Source organism: Schistocerca cancellata, chromosome 2, assembly GCF_023864275.1.
Source record: "Schistocerca cancellata isolate TAMUIC-IGC-003103 chromosome 2, iqSchCanc2.1, whole genome shotgun sequence".
Lineage (NCBI taxonomy): Eukaryota > Metazoa > Arthropoda > Insecta > Orthoptera > Acrididae > Schistocerca > Schistocerca cancellata.
This window is the reverse complement of record NC_064627.1, coordinates 561,283,848-561,298,698: the sequence shown is the minus strand read 5'-3', so window position 1 is coordinate 561,298,698 and position 14,851 is coordinate 561,283,848. Positions and strand designations below refer to the sequence as shown.

Below are 14,851 nucleotides of genomic sequence, written 5' to 3'. Positions count from 1 at the left end.
GCGTAAAAAAGTACCACGTAATGACTGACATTTAAATTTCTTTTTTGCTACTAAAGTTATTCGCAACACTTTTCTCAGACAGTATCCCCATTTGCCGCTGAATGTACCTGCAAAAACATATCATTTTGCTACAAACAGTTCAGGACATACGACCTCACCAACACTGAGATACGTGAGAAACTACCCAATCATGAATGACCTTTCAATTTATGACTTATTTACTGCATTTATTCACAACACATTTCGCAGGCAGTAGGCACTTGTACCACTCAACACATCAGCAAAATTATATCATTGTACGGCATATAGTTTAAGGAGATACGGTGTCTTGAATATTAAGCTGCGTGAAAATGAAACTCCAGGCCGCCATTTCCTAGACATAGAGCTGAAATATGTGTACAATTACTCGTGAAATAAGTTGAATATGTGTGAAATATATTTGAAATTCGCTTAGGGAACAAATGCACAGGTAGAAAGCTCATTCTAAACCCATGGAACATATTCAATCAAATTTGGTACACTTATTATTTACAATCCAGAAAGAGATAATGTGGGTGTAAGAACCACTAGCCTCCTATTGGGGCCAGTATTATAACATGGAGACAGAAGGGAGGACGAGGAGATGGACATCGAAAGAGGATGAGATAGACATAGACAGGGGAAGGAAGAGACAGGCAGAGAGATGGGGGAGGAGGAAAATGGGCAGATGAAGTGGAGAATAGTGACAGAGGGCAACGGAGGCGACGGGCACATAAAGGTATGGTGAAGAGATGAACAGGGAGAGTGGGAGGCGAAGATGGACAGACAGAGGGAGAGTAAGACGGAGAGAGATGAAGGAAGAAGCTGATATTGGCCAAAGGGGGTGGAGGAAATGGAATTAGAGGGGCAGCACAAGATGGACAGAAGAAGAAGTAGATGGATAGCGGGGTGAGGAGTAGATTGACTGAGAGATGGTGGGAGGAGTAAATGGACAGAGAAGGGCTGGAAGAGACTGATAGAGCATGGGGGTGGCGGAGATTGACAGAGATAAGGGTGGAGAGGATGGACAGGGAAAACGGGAGACGGATAGAAAGAGGAGGGAAGAGAGGTGGATAAAGTGAGAGGGGACAGGTAAAAATTGGAGTGGGAGGGCGACAGAAAGGGGCGTTAAGAGGAGGGACAATGATAAGGGGCAAGAGGAGATGGACAGAGAGAGGAAGAAGAAGTAGATGGACAAAGAGAAGAGAGAGGAGCACATGGATTAATAGAAGAATGGAATAAATAAATAGCCAGGCAACACCAGGTTTCTCAGATCATAATAAATGAAGAAATACACTGCGCAGCACATTAAAGAATCACTACATCGAAACTCACTAGCTGTCTCCCATTGCGATGCATAATTTTAAAATTTGGTTCAAATGGGCGTACAACCTTCCTTTCTCAGAGCTCATAAGTGTGGCGCCCTGAGATGTCATCTTCGACCCCGAAGTTGTTTCAGACAGCAAGATATCGACACATGAGAAAAAATGGCAAACTCGGAAGCTCATGTGACGTGTAAGTTCGGTTAGTGATATCACATTGGCATCAGATTTCACCAAAACTCTGTCCAGCACCAGCGCGGACTTGTTGCACTATGGGATGGTCTCGATACCTCCTCTTTCTTTTGACGCCTATGCAATGCGGGCCAGAACTACGACGTGCGGCGTTGAAATCACGCTCTTTTCTTATGGATGGCCGAGGAAAACATCATGGACACACCGCGATACGATTAGCCTTCAGGTGGTGGCATAAATGGTGTCAATGAAACCACGCCGTTTCTTTGGGGTGTGGATTCCCACACATTTCGCGATCAAAACAAAAAACACTATGAGAAACGGACGTTCTCGACAACCTTTGACACTACTAATATCCCTTGAAACGTCCCCTTAGAACAATTTCTGAATTACTGTGCTGATAAACCTCTTACATTATTTGCTTTTCAAACAGCTGAGCAAAACTGAACGTACTCAAACATTCACTAAAGTGACACACAATATTTTTAGCGCAACGCAATCTGACTTTCAAAAATCCCTACAAAAGAATGGCCCTGACTAACATTAACCTATACCTTTCACAAATCACTTACCTCACAAAAACCTTCGTTACTCAAGCTACAGCAATACAGCGAGCACCACTACTGCCAGCTAAATAACAGATTCAAACTACGGAAGGCACTAACTACTAGTAGTCATAGTTAGCAAATGAAAGATTGTAATAGAGAACAAACAATGTATTTACCTTAATAGTCATCAAAAGTCATAATATATACAGCAGTTCATGACATCCATTTTTACAAATTTCAAAACTCCGCCATTTCTCTCCCCACATCCACCACTGCTAGCGGCTCACCTCCAACTGCGCAATGCTACGCGCTGCTCACATCCAGCTGCCCAACACTACAATGGCAGACAACAATGCAAACTAGCCACAGACTGCACACAGCACAGCCAGTGATTTTCATACAGAGCGCTACGTGGCGTTACCAATAAGAAAACCTAAACAGCCTACTTACACCCTGAACGTTTCAACGCTTCTCTAAGGACATTCTGGTGATGCATCCCGTTTGGACGGGATAATAGCCGTTTGAAGTAAAGCGTGACAGCAATTTTTGCTCTGGTGTACAGTTTGCAATCACCAGTGACCGTTGAAAACCACTCCACGAAATTTGAATGAGATCAGAAGCAGTAAAAAGAGCTTACACATTTTCAGCCCTCCGTTTCACGTGCTCCTGTTGCTTGATCGCGGTACGGTGTGACATTGACACTTGCATGAATGAAACAGGAGATGGTCTCTCTAAGAAGCACACAATTCTGCAATAATCTTGTGGCACCAACCCACGTTTCTTGACAATTATGAAAATTTACCTGTGAAGTAGTGCTAGGCGCCTACAGGCAACTCTTTTACGCCAATATGATAACAGATGTGTGCCTGCAGATACCTTGGACTGCTTCACAGATTGTCTCTGTAAAGACATACTTTAAAAACTCGCAGTATAGGTGGGCAGGTACCACAGAAGGTGCTCCTGAGCCGTGGGGTTCTTAGAGGGACCTTTTGCCGTTTTATGCACGCAGTGTTAACGTCACACACTTCCCATTCCCTCTCCCTCCACCCCAGTTCCCGTGATCACGGAGCAGAAGGGCGTGAAACACCACCTTGTGCTGCTTCAGAACACGTCGAATTGTTTACAGCTGTCCCTAGTGGCTCCAACATATACACAAGAACAACATTATGGTCACGCTGCACTCCAAACATGTGCGATAACTTTTAATGTGAATGCAGCCCCACAAAGTCCCTAGAGGTGGGCTGAAACGTCGGGAGGTATCAGCAGTGTCTAACGTTATCTGGATCGTCATCCTGTTGCTCATTGGACTGCAAATTGTCGTTTTTCGACCGCGAAATGGGTGCAAATCAAGACCCAAGGAGAAGGGATTGTTTCACTGACGTCGTTTATGACACTCCCTGAAGCCTGTTCTTGTCCATTCTGAGCGACGGTGTGTGAATTATTTCCTTCAGTCACCCATAAGACAAGCCCTTGGATTTCAACGCTGGGTGTCGCGGTTCTGAGCTCCATCGCAGAGGCGTCGATAGGTGGGGTGAAATGTGTGCACGAGGGGGAGTGGGACGACCTTCCTGTCGCGTGACACATCCACAGTGACAATGCTCAGAAATGTGGTTCATTTTGTTGTCAGTGTGACATCATTAACCCACCCTACCCCTCACGTGAACTTCTGAGCTCTGGTCTTCCTTTCGCATGTGTCGACACCTTGCCGTTTGAGGTGTTGCCGAGGGTGCTCTTAAAGAGCAACAGTTTTGCACCTTTACAGAAGAAGGTTGTGGGTGCCTATGAGACATATTTCAAATCCCTACGACGCAATGGGACACAATTGAGCTCTGGTCTTCCTTTCGCATGTGTCGACACCTTGCCGTTTGAGGTGTTGCCGAGGGTGCTCTCAAAGAGCAACAGTTTTGCACCTTTACAGAAGAAGGTTGTGGGTACCTATGAGGCATATTTCAAATCCCTACGACGCAATGGGACACAATTGCGGGGTTTCGAAAAGTGTTGCCCAATGTAAATGTGGGCCTGTGGGGAGGAACTAGATATACAGAGTCCGTCACCAGCTATTGCCACCTGGAATAACTCCGAAAGTAGGAGTTGAAACGTTTGTGGGATATAAGTTGCATGGGACAACGGGGGACATAATATGACGTTGGTTTTTTGTTGCTAGGTGGGGTTGCTAAGAAAAAAGAATTGGAAATTTCTGGTAAGGTCTTATGGGACCAAACTGCTGAGGTCATCGGTCCCTAAGCTTACGCACTACTTAACCTAACTTAAACTAACTTACGCTAAGGACGGCACACATTCGTGTCAATGCAGCGCTGCAGTTTTCTTATCATGGATTGAGTGGTATTCCTTTTCACTTCGGCACTTATCGAAGATCATGCTCTGACAGTTCTCTCTAGTATATCGTGCAAATAGTAAATATTCGCCGAATACTTGCCATTGACATGTAAAAACCATTCGATGGTTTCACAATACAACACAAATAGAAACAGTAAGACTAGTATCGTCGAATCAAGCGAATGTGAATTATGTATTCCTTCGAAGAACAAGTCGATAGGCTTCTCATTTAACGAGAATGTCAACGAAATTCAGTGAGAGCTAGAAGCTTACAGCTGAAAAATATCCTCAAAGTACTCACCCTACACGTCGTACATTTAAATATGTGTATGGTAAATTGAGAACAACTTGACCTTTAACGCATCGGAAACATATCCGGCAAAGGAAAGTTACTAACGAGGAAACGGCAACTGGTGCTCTTGCCGCTGTGGTTCGTGATCCTTGTGTTAGTTCGCGTCAAATCTCAGGGGAATCTGGCATGAGCCATAGAAGCGCAGTTCGTGTTCTGCATGGCCGTAAATATCATCCTTACCATATCAGTCTCCACCAAGAATTAACTGGTACGGATTGTATGCGTCGCATTGAATTCTGCCATTGGGCTCAACTGCAGATTCAGAGGCATGACACATTTATTAATTTGACTTTATTTACAGACGAGGCAACACTCACAAACCGTGAAAATGTTAATTTGCATAACATGCCTTATTGGGCGACTGAAAATCCATGTTGGTTGCGGCAAGTTGCAGACCAAAAAATGGTATTACGACGAAATGAACACCCTTAGCTGCTTACAGGCGTTGACGTATATCAACGGGGACAGATGAAAATGTGTGCCCAGACCGGGACTCGAACCCGGGATCTCCTGCTTACACGGCAACGCTCTATCCATCCTTTTTTTTTATCGTTGTGTTTGGTCGTTGCGGGCGTCCCATGACATCCGTTAAGATTCGTTTGTTGATCGTTACACTCAGTTTATTTTATTACAGAGGCCAACCAGCTCTCTGACCGAACACGCTGAGCTACCGTGCCGGCTTTCCATCTGAACCACCGAGGACACAGAGGATAGTGCGACTGCAGGGACTTATCTCTGGCACGCCTCTCGCGAAACCCACATTCTCAACGTATTGTCCCGCACTACATTCGTAGTGCCCCCGCCCATTATACTCATTACTCGCGGCGCGTTGCCGATTCCCGTAAGAGTTCGGGCACTGTCTGTGCATTCGCGGTATGGGATTCTGGAGGACAGATATATAGGCCCCTATTTCATCGAAGGAAATCTTAATGGTAGCAAGTACACCACATTCCTGCAAGAAACATTATGTCTGTTATTGGAAGAAATACCTTTACGAACAAGGAACGGAATGTGGTATCAACACGATGGGTGTCCGCCAAATTTTTCGCTGATGGCTAGAAATGAGGTGCAGAGACATTTCCCAAATCGTTGGATGGATGCCGAGGAGATGTGTCGTGATCGGCTGATTCGCCAGACCTGACGCCTCTTGTGGGGATTCGTTAAAGACATTCTTTATAAAGGCATTCCAACTACACCTGCAGATATGCGAGAGAGAATTGGCTGAGCATGAGCTTCGATACGTGCTAATGTGATAAGGAATACTTACTCAATCCATGATAAGAAGATTGCAGCACTGCGTTGATGACAATGATCACGACTTCGTACACCTTCTGTAAAAGGACGTTCATGCCACCTTTGTCACCTTATAACACTACTGTATGCTACTGCTATACCATAACCTTAAAGTAGGAGGCAGGTCGTGAAATAAAACTATCTAGTTAAAACAATTATGGTATAAAGCAACAGAGCAGTGTTACCCTCTGAGAGGAATTTTGTTATGTCGACCGTGTTGTACCTAACGGGGGTGGCTTATCGGAAATAAAAGTCAAAATTACGTAAGTATTCGAACAGTAATAAACAATATTTTTGCCTAGCTATACTGTTTAAAGAATAAGGAAAACGGTCGCCAGCCTAGTTAGGCAAGAGAAAGATTAACGTTCTCGTTTAAGAAAGTAGGTATGAGTAACTTTAACGGACAAACACAACCTATACTTGGCCACACGCGAGTGTAATGAACTCTTGACACATAAAAAGTTTACGGTAAGATTGGAGCTAACAGCTAGAGCAGCACAGACTACTTGCAAAAATATAACAGATACCGAAACACACTATTACTGTCAGGGCTTATTCAAACCGAATAAGTTTTATAAAATTACTATTAATATTCACAGCAGAATCACAAATGGAACACAGGTTAAGTATTATTTTTCAAACACTTTCCTAGTTGACATAAAATTATAAATGTAGTTCACTGCAAAATTATGAACTGGTCATGGGTTAAATCTCTCTCAATTAAATACTTTACTATTTAAAATGAAAGTTAATTGGAATTCACTAGCAGATTACTTGTCACTGCCTTTTGAATAAAGAAATTATTGGTCTCATAAATAGTGGTCTTTCTATTTGTTATCTAGAATTAGCACAATAGACAAACTGTGGATCCTGTTGTACTATTAATATGCACATACAATACGCAAGAGAGACAAACACTTTGCAATCATGAACATATAATTTTCTATTATTGCTGTTTTCCACTTTTACTACAGTGAAACACAATGTTGACAATATTGCAAGAAACTGTCTCACCTTTTAAAATTTACTACTGGCAGCAATGTGATCATTTACTAAGCAAAACTTTATAAGCCTTAGTTTTATGAACTTTTAATCTTTAAAAGAAACAGCAAATTGTCTTTATTACCACAGTCTTCTACTTGCAAGTAAATGATTAAATAGGTACCTTTGAAACTCCACAACACTATAAATTGGACTATTTCCGTCACTGGGAGGCTTTCACAAAAGTACATTTATTACCTCCCACAATTTCATGAAATCCACAGTAAACCTGAATACTCTCTTATTACCAAAGATCAAACAACATCATTTAATGTTTTGAGGCTTTCATTTTTTCCACAAACTAGGACACTCGATAATCATAGTTCAAATGGAGAGGAACCTGAGAGGTGATGTAATAGGGAAAAAAATCAAGGTAGGTAGTTACCTTATATTTGTGCACACTAAAACATCCAATAAGTTGATCCTTCACTGTACGTTATTATGGCATTCCGATACAGTGATTGCGCAATGTGGTGGCAACTGCATGTTGGTAGGTGGATTTGCAGGCAGAATTGCTGACTCTGTCCCTTCTTGGTGGCGATGATGGATACCAATTCCAGAATCGTTCCAGCTATTTATCCATCCATCCATCCGAGGCATTGGAAACTGGCAGAAAAAGCCTCTCTCGGAACCAGCGCAATATACAACTTTTACATGCCAGTGCACAGTTTGGTAGCTCGTCCCGGACTGACTCTTGTTCCACCTTTCCTACCTAGGCCAACCACAATTTGCGCGCGCTAGTCAGTTCCGTTCCCGAGGGGAACCACACAGCTTTTACATACAGAATAACTAAGAATCCTAAGTGAAGGTCAGCAGTATACATAACAGCAAACAAACATTTTAAATAAAACAGAACATTTGCACATATTGACATTTGTACAAAAAATTATTCACACAGAAATTACAATTATAAACAGTAAGTTTTGTTCCTTCCAAACGGGACAAAGAATTTAAATGACAGATACACTATTTTCTATAGAATCAAACCATGACATCAAAGTTTATACAAAGAAAGGAGTAAACAATTTTGTGTTGGCGATTCAGTCAAACAACATATACAGAAGCTCAACGATGTAACATTAAATAAAACAAAAGCAAAATAAAGCAGTAGAGTATTAGAGATATGGTGTTACAACCTTCGGTGACCTTGAAAGACCTTACTGTTCCACACCATTGGATTCGTTTCGATAACCGCTATCAGAAAATAAGTACCAAACTATAGCATCCCATTAAGAAGACAAGTTGACCTTCATATCTCTGACGCGACCGCACCTAGCAACAAAAACCCAAAGTCGTAATATGGCCCCAGATGTCCCATGCAACGTTTGTCCCACAACCTTTCCAGCTACTATCATACTTTCGGAGTTACTGTAGGTGGCAACAGTTAGTGACTCACTGTGCATGCCGTGGTGAGTATGGGCTTACAGAGGTGTGTGCGTGTGCTGCCGGTTGCAGGCAACGCTGAGCCGTACATCGTGCTGGCGCTGCTGATCGGCTTCGTGACGGTGGTAATCGGCTGCTGGCTGTCGGACAACTGCTGGTCGCCGGAGCCGGAGCAGCTGGTGACGCTGGCATAGCAGCAGAAGCAGCCGCACAAGGCGCCGCCGCAGCTGCTGCGCCTGCCCTGCTGCCCGCCGCGGCCCCTGGCGCTCATCGTGCTCACGTCGACGGCGCCGCCGGCCCCGCCGCCGCCGGGGGCCGTGCCCGTGCCCGTGCTCTGCTGCAGCGCGCCCTGCGCCTGCACCAACCCCGTCTAGGGCGGCTTCCTCCTGCAGCCTCTTAGTGGCTCAACTCCCGGCACACGAAGTGCGGGAGACACGTGTATTTCTGGTAGCATCTAGTGCCGCGCCTGGGCCACACTGTGTCACAAACCGTGAACCTCGACAGTCCGCCAACAAAGCTCGTTTGCTTAGTTGTGAAACTGACGTTAAACTTCTCCGACTGTGGTATGTCACAGTAAGCGCTACCAGGAGCGCTTTGAAGTAAAAACGCTGGTTGGACGAAGTATTTAGCTTTCTTAGAGTTTAAGCGGGAAGCTAAAGCCACCAGCAAATACGAGAATTTTCAATGAATGAAAGCCGAAGTGAAGCTATCGGAAACGGCACTAACGTATTTACATTGTATATGAAAAGTCGATGCTCTGATGAGCAGTCAACAAATTGGAGACATGAGTAACACCTATCCCGCGATCAGACAGGCAGTTAATGTAAATACGTGAAACTGCTTGAAGTTACAGAATGTGCTGTTGCAATAGCTGAGAGAAGTGTAGACCACTATTGCAGGATATACGGGGAACTGATACTAATCAATGCAGTAACAAAAATTTTTGAACACGAGAATAAGATTACCCATTTATTAAACGCAGTAATGCATTTCTGATTTTAAGGGGAAGATCATTGTATGTTCGTAAAGTGAACACTGGAAGTAACTTTAGACATATCTTTCATCATACGGAAGGAACGTTATCTGACAAAATGTGACGTATCGCCTTGAGGTACGAGTTGTAGCATCCAAACAAAGCTTGATACTCACCGAGGAAGCTCGAAATAAAAATGCATCCAACTCTTGGGAAAGAAATATGAGGTATTAAGGAAGTGTATTAGACGCCGAAGATGGGGACGACAGTAGAATCAGAATCACATTCTATAAATCCTGAAATGTAAGAACAGTACTTATTTGTTTATTGTTCAGCTATAGCAATAGTGTTGAACATTTTCGCATGAAATTAATGGTCAATATTTGCACAGCATTGTTACGATGAAGCTGATTTCTTTGTTATAGAGATGCTTGTGGACTAAAGTACGAAATTCAGTGAGTTTGAAACTATTGTGACACCACATTCCACATTAAATATTTAGCACTAAAATACTTAACAACCTTCATACAAAGTAGAACGTTCACTCCTAAAAACTTATTTCTGTGGCCTGTTGTGCAAGCTACTCACTTTCTGAACACTGATTAAAACGCGTCACATAAAAGCTAAAGCAAGTGCGTTCTGAGATCCATGCATCACAAGGTGAACGTTATTACGCTCAGCGTTTTGTTTTCGCTCTGCTTTACAAGTGATCTCCCATCACTGAATTTTACTTTTCGACCAGCTTTGTGTCATCCCACCAGTAATTCCAGAAGATCTGTCCAACGTATTTTTTAAAGTGTTTGCTGACTGAAAACATATGATGATAATTGAAAGTATTGCAGTTAAAGATATCGTTTGAATACATATTGTTGGATGGAATAGCTAATTGTCTTCAAATAAGTTTCACATTGCCAGAAAAGCATCAATTTATTTTCTGTTTTTAAACACGAAGGAAACGTGCATACATGATTGTTTGCGATGCAATCGAAATTGCCCAACACGTTAGAGGTCGAGACGTTAGTCCGAATGAAGAGTGTTCTTTTCAGGTCCACACTTCCCTTGCATCCAACATTCATTAATGGCAGTGAGCCTTTCAAAAGTTACGTACACGAAAGAATTCGCCACGAGAATCTCTCTCTGCGTAGGAGAATCACTAATCGGGACACAGATATAGCAAGTAACCCAGGGCTTTAATTGATGACGACTGCAACAAACTATCTGGGATCAATGTGTTATTACACTTTTGTGTGTTTTGTATGTATTAGTGTTTTGTATGTATAAAATAGGATAAGCTTTGTAGATGATCTCGTAAAATCGTACTGTGGGCCGATCACCAATAACGATGATAGCTATTTACTATCGTCAGTAATGCTGCGAGGTGTTTGATAAAGAAAGGCCTCAACATTCCGTATATTTAGACCGTGATTAAAAGTATTTATTTTGAGAATGCTATATGCTTAATGACAGTAACAGCAAAGAATATTTCTATCTATGGAGCATAAACGTAATCAGTGTGAGCGAAAAGTAATGTTAGTTAACAGATCTTGAATTCAGAGGCCTAACAGAAATTTTAGCAATTAAAAAAAAAGAGAAAGAAACATTTTCTTTTGTATAATGTATTCGCTTGGTGCAGGGCAAATGAAACGTAAAGGAAAATGTTTCCTTTCCCCTGCACTTCTGATTTTCAGGGTAAATATAATTCCTGTGACAGTTATTTTAGCTATTATGTAACCTGTGTAGTACGAGCTCTGCAAGGCATCTGTTCTTTAGACAGACTCCTACGTTCCACGATAGATGATGTCATTTGTCATCATCATTAATTGCTGTGTTTGTATATCAATATATAGATAGATGTGAAAAGTTATAGATGTGATGTGAAAAAAATTTTCGTTTTCGCGTGAGATTCATGTAAATGTGCACTCTGAATTTGATATTCATATATACCTTATGTGTCTCGATGTTCTTTATTATTCTTTGTGTGGAATGTATGTCTGAGGTCGTATTTTATATGTCAAATGAATGTGTATCTTAAACTTTATTATAAAATTATTTCATGTGTCAAATGTCATTTCATTTTGATTGGCCCCTGCAAATATCTCAATGTTTTGTTTGTAAACTAAATGTGGACAGGAGTCTGTATGGAAGATGGTACTCTGTTTCAACTTCATTTATTCCCAAGGTCTTACATTTTGTGTCTCTGGTTCTCATACCTGTTACACCATACATATTCTGACGACATTTTTAGCAGGCGGTGTGCTTGTCGCTGGCTTCTTTAAAAGACAATTTCAGTAATTTTATTTATCTAAGGTGTAGTCACTTATGCTTTCTGCATGGATACTTGCTTCAGTGATCACTAACACTGCATTAAAACTAACAGAAGGCCTAAAATGTATTGTCTAAATTTCGGATTCTATCGTAACTCAGTAAAATAAAATAGCGCTCTAAAGTAAGAAAAATGTCTGAAATTAATTAATTAAAACTCATAAATGAAAAGTTTACTTGTTTGGAACATTGCATATGAAGTATGTTAAGACTGAGAAAGTAATAAAATACCTAAATAAAATTTTTAAACAAGAGTTGTAAACAGATCTATAACTATTTTCTTACTGTCTTTTTTGTCAAAAGGCTACATACATTTTTGCAGTTTCTGCAATGAATGAAAGAAACTTTCTTCTGTGACATAAATCTATATCTTTGTGGATGTAATGAGTCAATGGTCTCGTGTTCAAATGCAGTGTTTACATGTAAGACAGATATGTAAAGGAAAATATATGTAAATGTACATTAATTTTAACACTGACTTTATAACAAAGAAAATCACTTAACAACATTACTAGTTATGTTTTCTGCAAGAATGTCACCTAAATGTTCAGTGAAATAAATTGAGGAAAGCGTTGTATATAAAACAATGGTTATTTGCTCAATACACCAGTAATAATCTAAAAAATGAGTCTTTTTAAATTTTTCCTTCAGTCTCCTATGTACCAATAAAAAGTTGCTGAAAGAAATTACCATTAAATTATATTCTTCTTCTACTAAACCGACCACACAGTCAAAGAACAAAACAGAAAAATTTGCAGAAACACTATGCAAAATAGGTAAGGGATATTAAAAGTGATGTCAGATTCCGAAAAAGTGAGAGCCATTTTTAAGTTATCGTCCAGAATTAAAATTAAATGTTTATGATTGGGCAGAAAATGTGAAGAAATCGGCTGACCTTTTGAATTATTTCCATTCAGTAGTGCTCTGCAGAAGGTAATATAAATTTTCAGTCTTCAATTAATTGTTTTACTAATGTTTTGAAGAATGGTGATAAAATTTTCTAAAGCCATAGAAAAACAAACATCTAGAAGTCAGCTGATTACCATAGCGCACCAACAATAAAGTGTCTATTGAATTATCAGTGAATGTATCCAGATGTAAAAAAGTCATCATGACACAACACCAAATAGGAATGTATCGTCACCACATATATTTATATTTTGAGTCTGTCACAAATATAGTTGCGGCGTGTAAGAGCAGCAGGCATAACAGTGACAACTTGCCGGTATATTCATTTAAATTATAAGAAGAAGCTAACGGGTCGCCGACAATCATAGATCATAATAAGTACTACTTGACCGCCTTAGTAGCATCAGCCATCGTGGGGAACCAATAACTGGACAGTTAAATACTAGTAGAATGTTCCAAACAAACTGTGACCTTGATTCCACTAGACCTGTTTTTCTTAAACTAATTCCCACGAAACCATTGGGTCTCGTCAAACATGTGCCTTTCTTCTTAATATTAAAGAATGTAACTTAAAAAATTACGCCACCATAAAATTTACAAAAACAACAGCATAATGACAAACCACCATTTGCACTCGTTTGTCTGAACAGCCGATAACTAAGTGACACCGATATCGAATATGGTTGTCTTTATCGCCTGAGCGCTATAGGTCACATTGGTACTCGTTGGTACTTTTACAACTATATATTTGCAAGAATTAGGGTTCTCAGTAGATGTACACAAAAAATAAATACTGCAACAGACTTGATGCTAAACTTATTTTAAATATAAATTTCTTTAGGAACTCGTAGGTTAATTTTGAAACAACTTTCGAAACAAATAAATGATGTTTGAAATAATTGTCGGTTTTGATACAAATAATCCATTTACAGGGGTTTCAGTTAAAAGTGAATATTAGAAGGGGTTCCAGTTTCTTGAAAGTTTAAGAAACCATGCACTAGTATACCGATCACAGAATAAACATAGATCAAACCCAGTGTAGTTGTTCAATAATAGGAAAACATTTTTGTTTACGTTTGACAAACACAGGGTGTTCGGAAACTCTCGTTGGACTTCTAGGACTTGTAAAGATGAGTGAATACATAATTTCTTGAATAGGAACCAATGTCCGGACAGTTTCAGTTAAGATATTTAAATCATTCACTTCAGCTTGAGAAATTCTATCAGGTGTGACGCAGTACAGTTATTAGGTAACAATTCGGAAGTAACCATAAAAAACACTCATTATCACCTAATCATATCTGTTTGTGTTAACACAAAACATTACATGTTTACATTACTCCAGAACAAAATAGAACCAGCATACTGTTCGTACAGAACAGTATTGCTGCATTACAACAGCGGCTCGATGTGGCGACAGTCAACGTTGTTTCGTTATGTTTCCTTTGGAATAGTTACCTATTAAATTAGCGTGCATCACGCTCAGCTCAGTTCCTCAAGCAGAAGTGGATGAGTTAACCATGGGAAGTGAAACCGTTGTAAAACGGAACCGTACTTTTCCGGACACGAATTCCTATTCAAAATATTATGTACTCACTCTGCTCTACAATTCTTAGAATCTTGTAACGAGAATATCCGAATATCGCTTCACCAACCGCTGGGAAAGTATGGACACTACGGACTATTCACACTGCAATACCAATATGAACAACGAGTTGACAGAAAAAAAAACATCGAATAATTGGTTCAAATGGCTCTAAGCATTATGGTACTTACCATCTGAGGTCATCAGTCACGTCTTAGAACTACTTAAACCAAACTAACCTAAGGACGTCACACACATCCATGCCCGAGGCATGGGATTATTCCCAACATAATACATACAAATCTTCTCGAACTCTGTGGACTAAACGTCTTGCCTAGCTACAAGCCTTCCTCCTATCTTTTCCTGTGTGTAAGCTCCACAGCTCGTTGCGATACACATCCATTCATTCTCAAGTTCGTCTGCAACTGACGAAAAATGTTGTCTGAGCTATAGCCTCTTTTGGCACATGCAGAACGGTTCAGCTTACAAATGCGGGCACATTTTATCTCCGAACACTTTTTTTACACTATGATTTTACTATATTCATTTTTTCACTACTAATCAACAGGTCCTACT

General features: G+C 40.6%; 1 protein-coding gene across 1 annotated transcript in view; it reads left to right on the top strand.

Moving 5' to 3' along the window:
- The window catches only part of LOC126146831 (uncharacterized), a 690,215-nt gene extending 681,528 nt beyond the window's left edge, over window positions 1-8,687 (top strand). Inside the window, exon 6 of the mRNA XM_049915646.1 lies at window positions 8,559-8,687. Within this exon, the coding sequence (XP_049771603.1) occupies window positions 8,559-8,680 (122 nt within the window). The 3' untranslated portion in view covers window positions 8,681-8,687. The remainder of the gene's footprint in view (window positions 1-8,558) is intronic.
- Window positions 8,688-14,851: the final 6,164 nt, after the last annotated feature.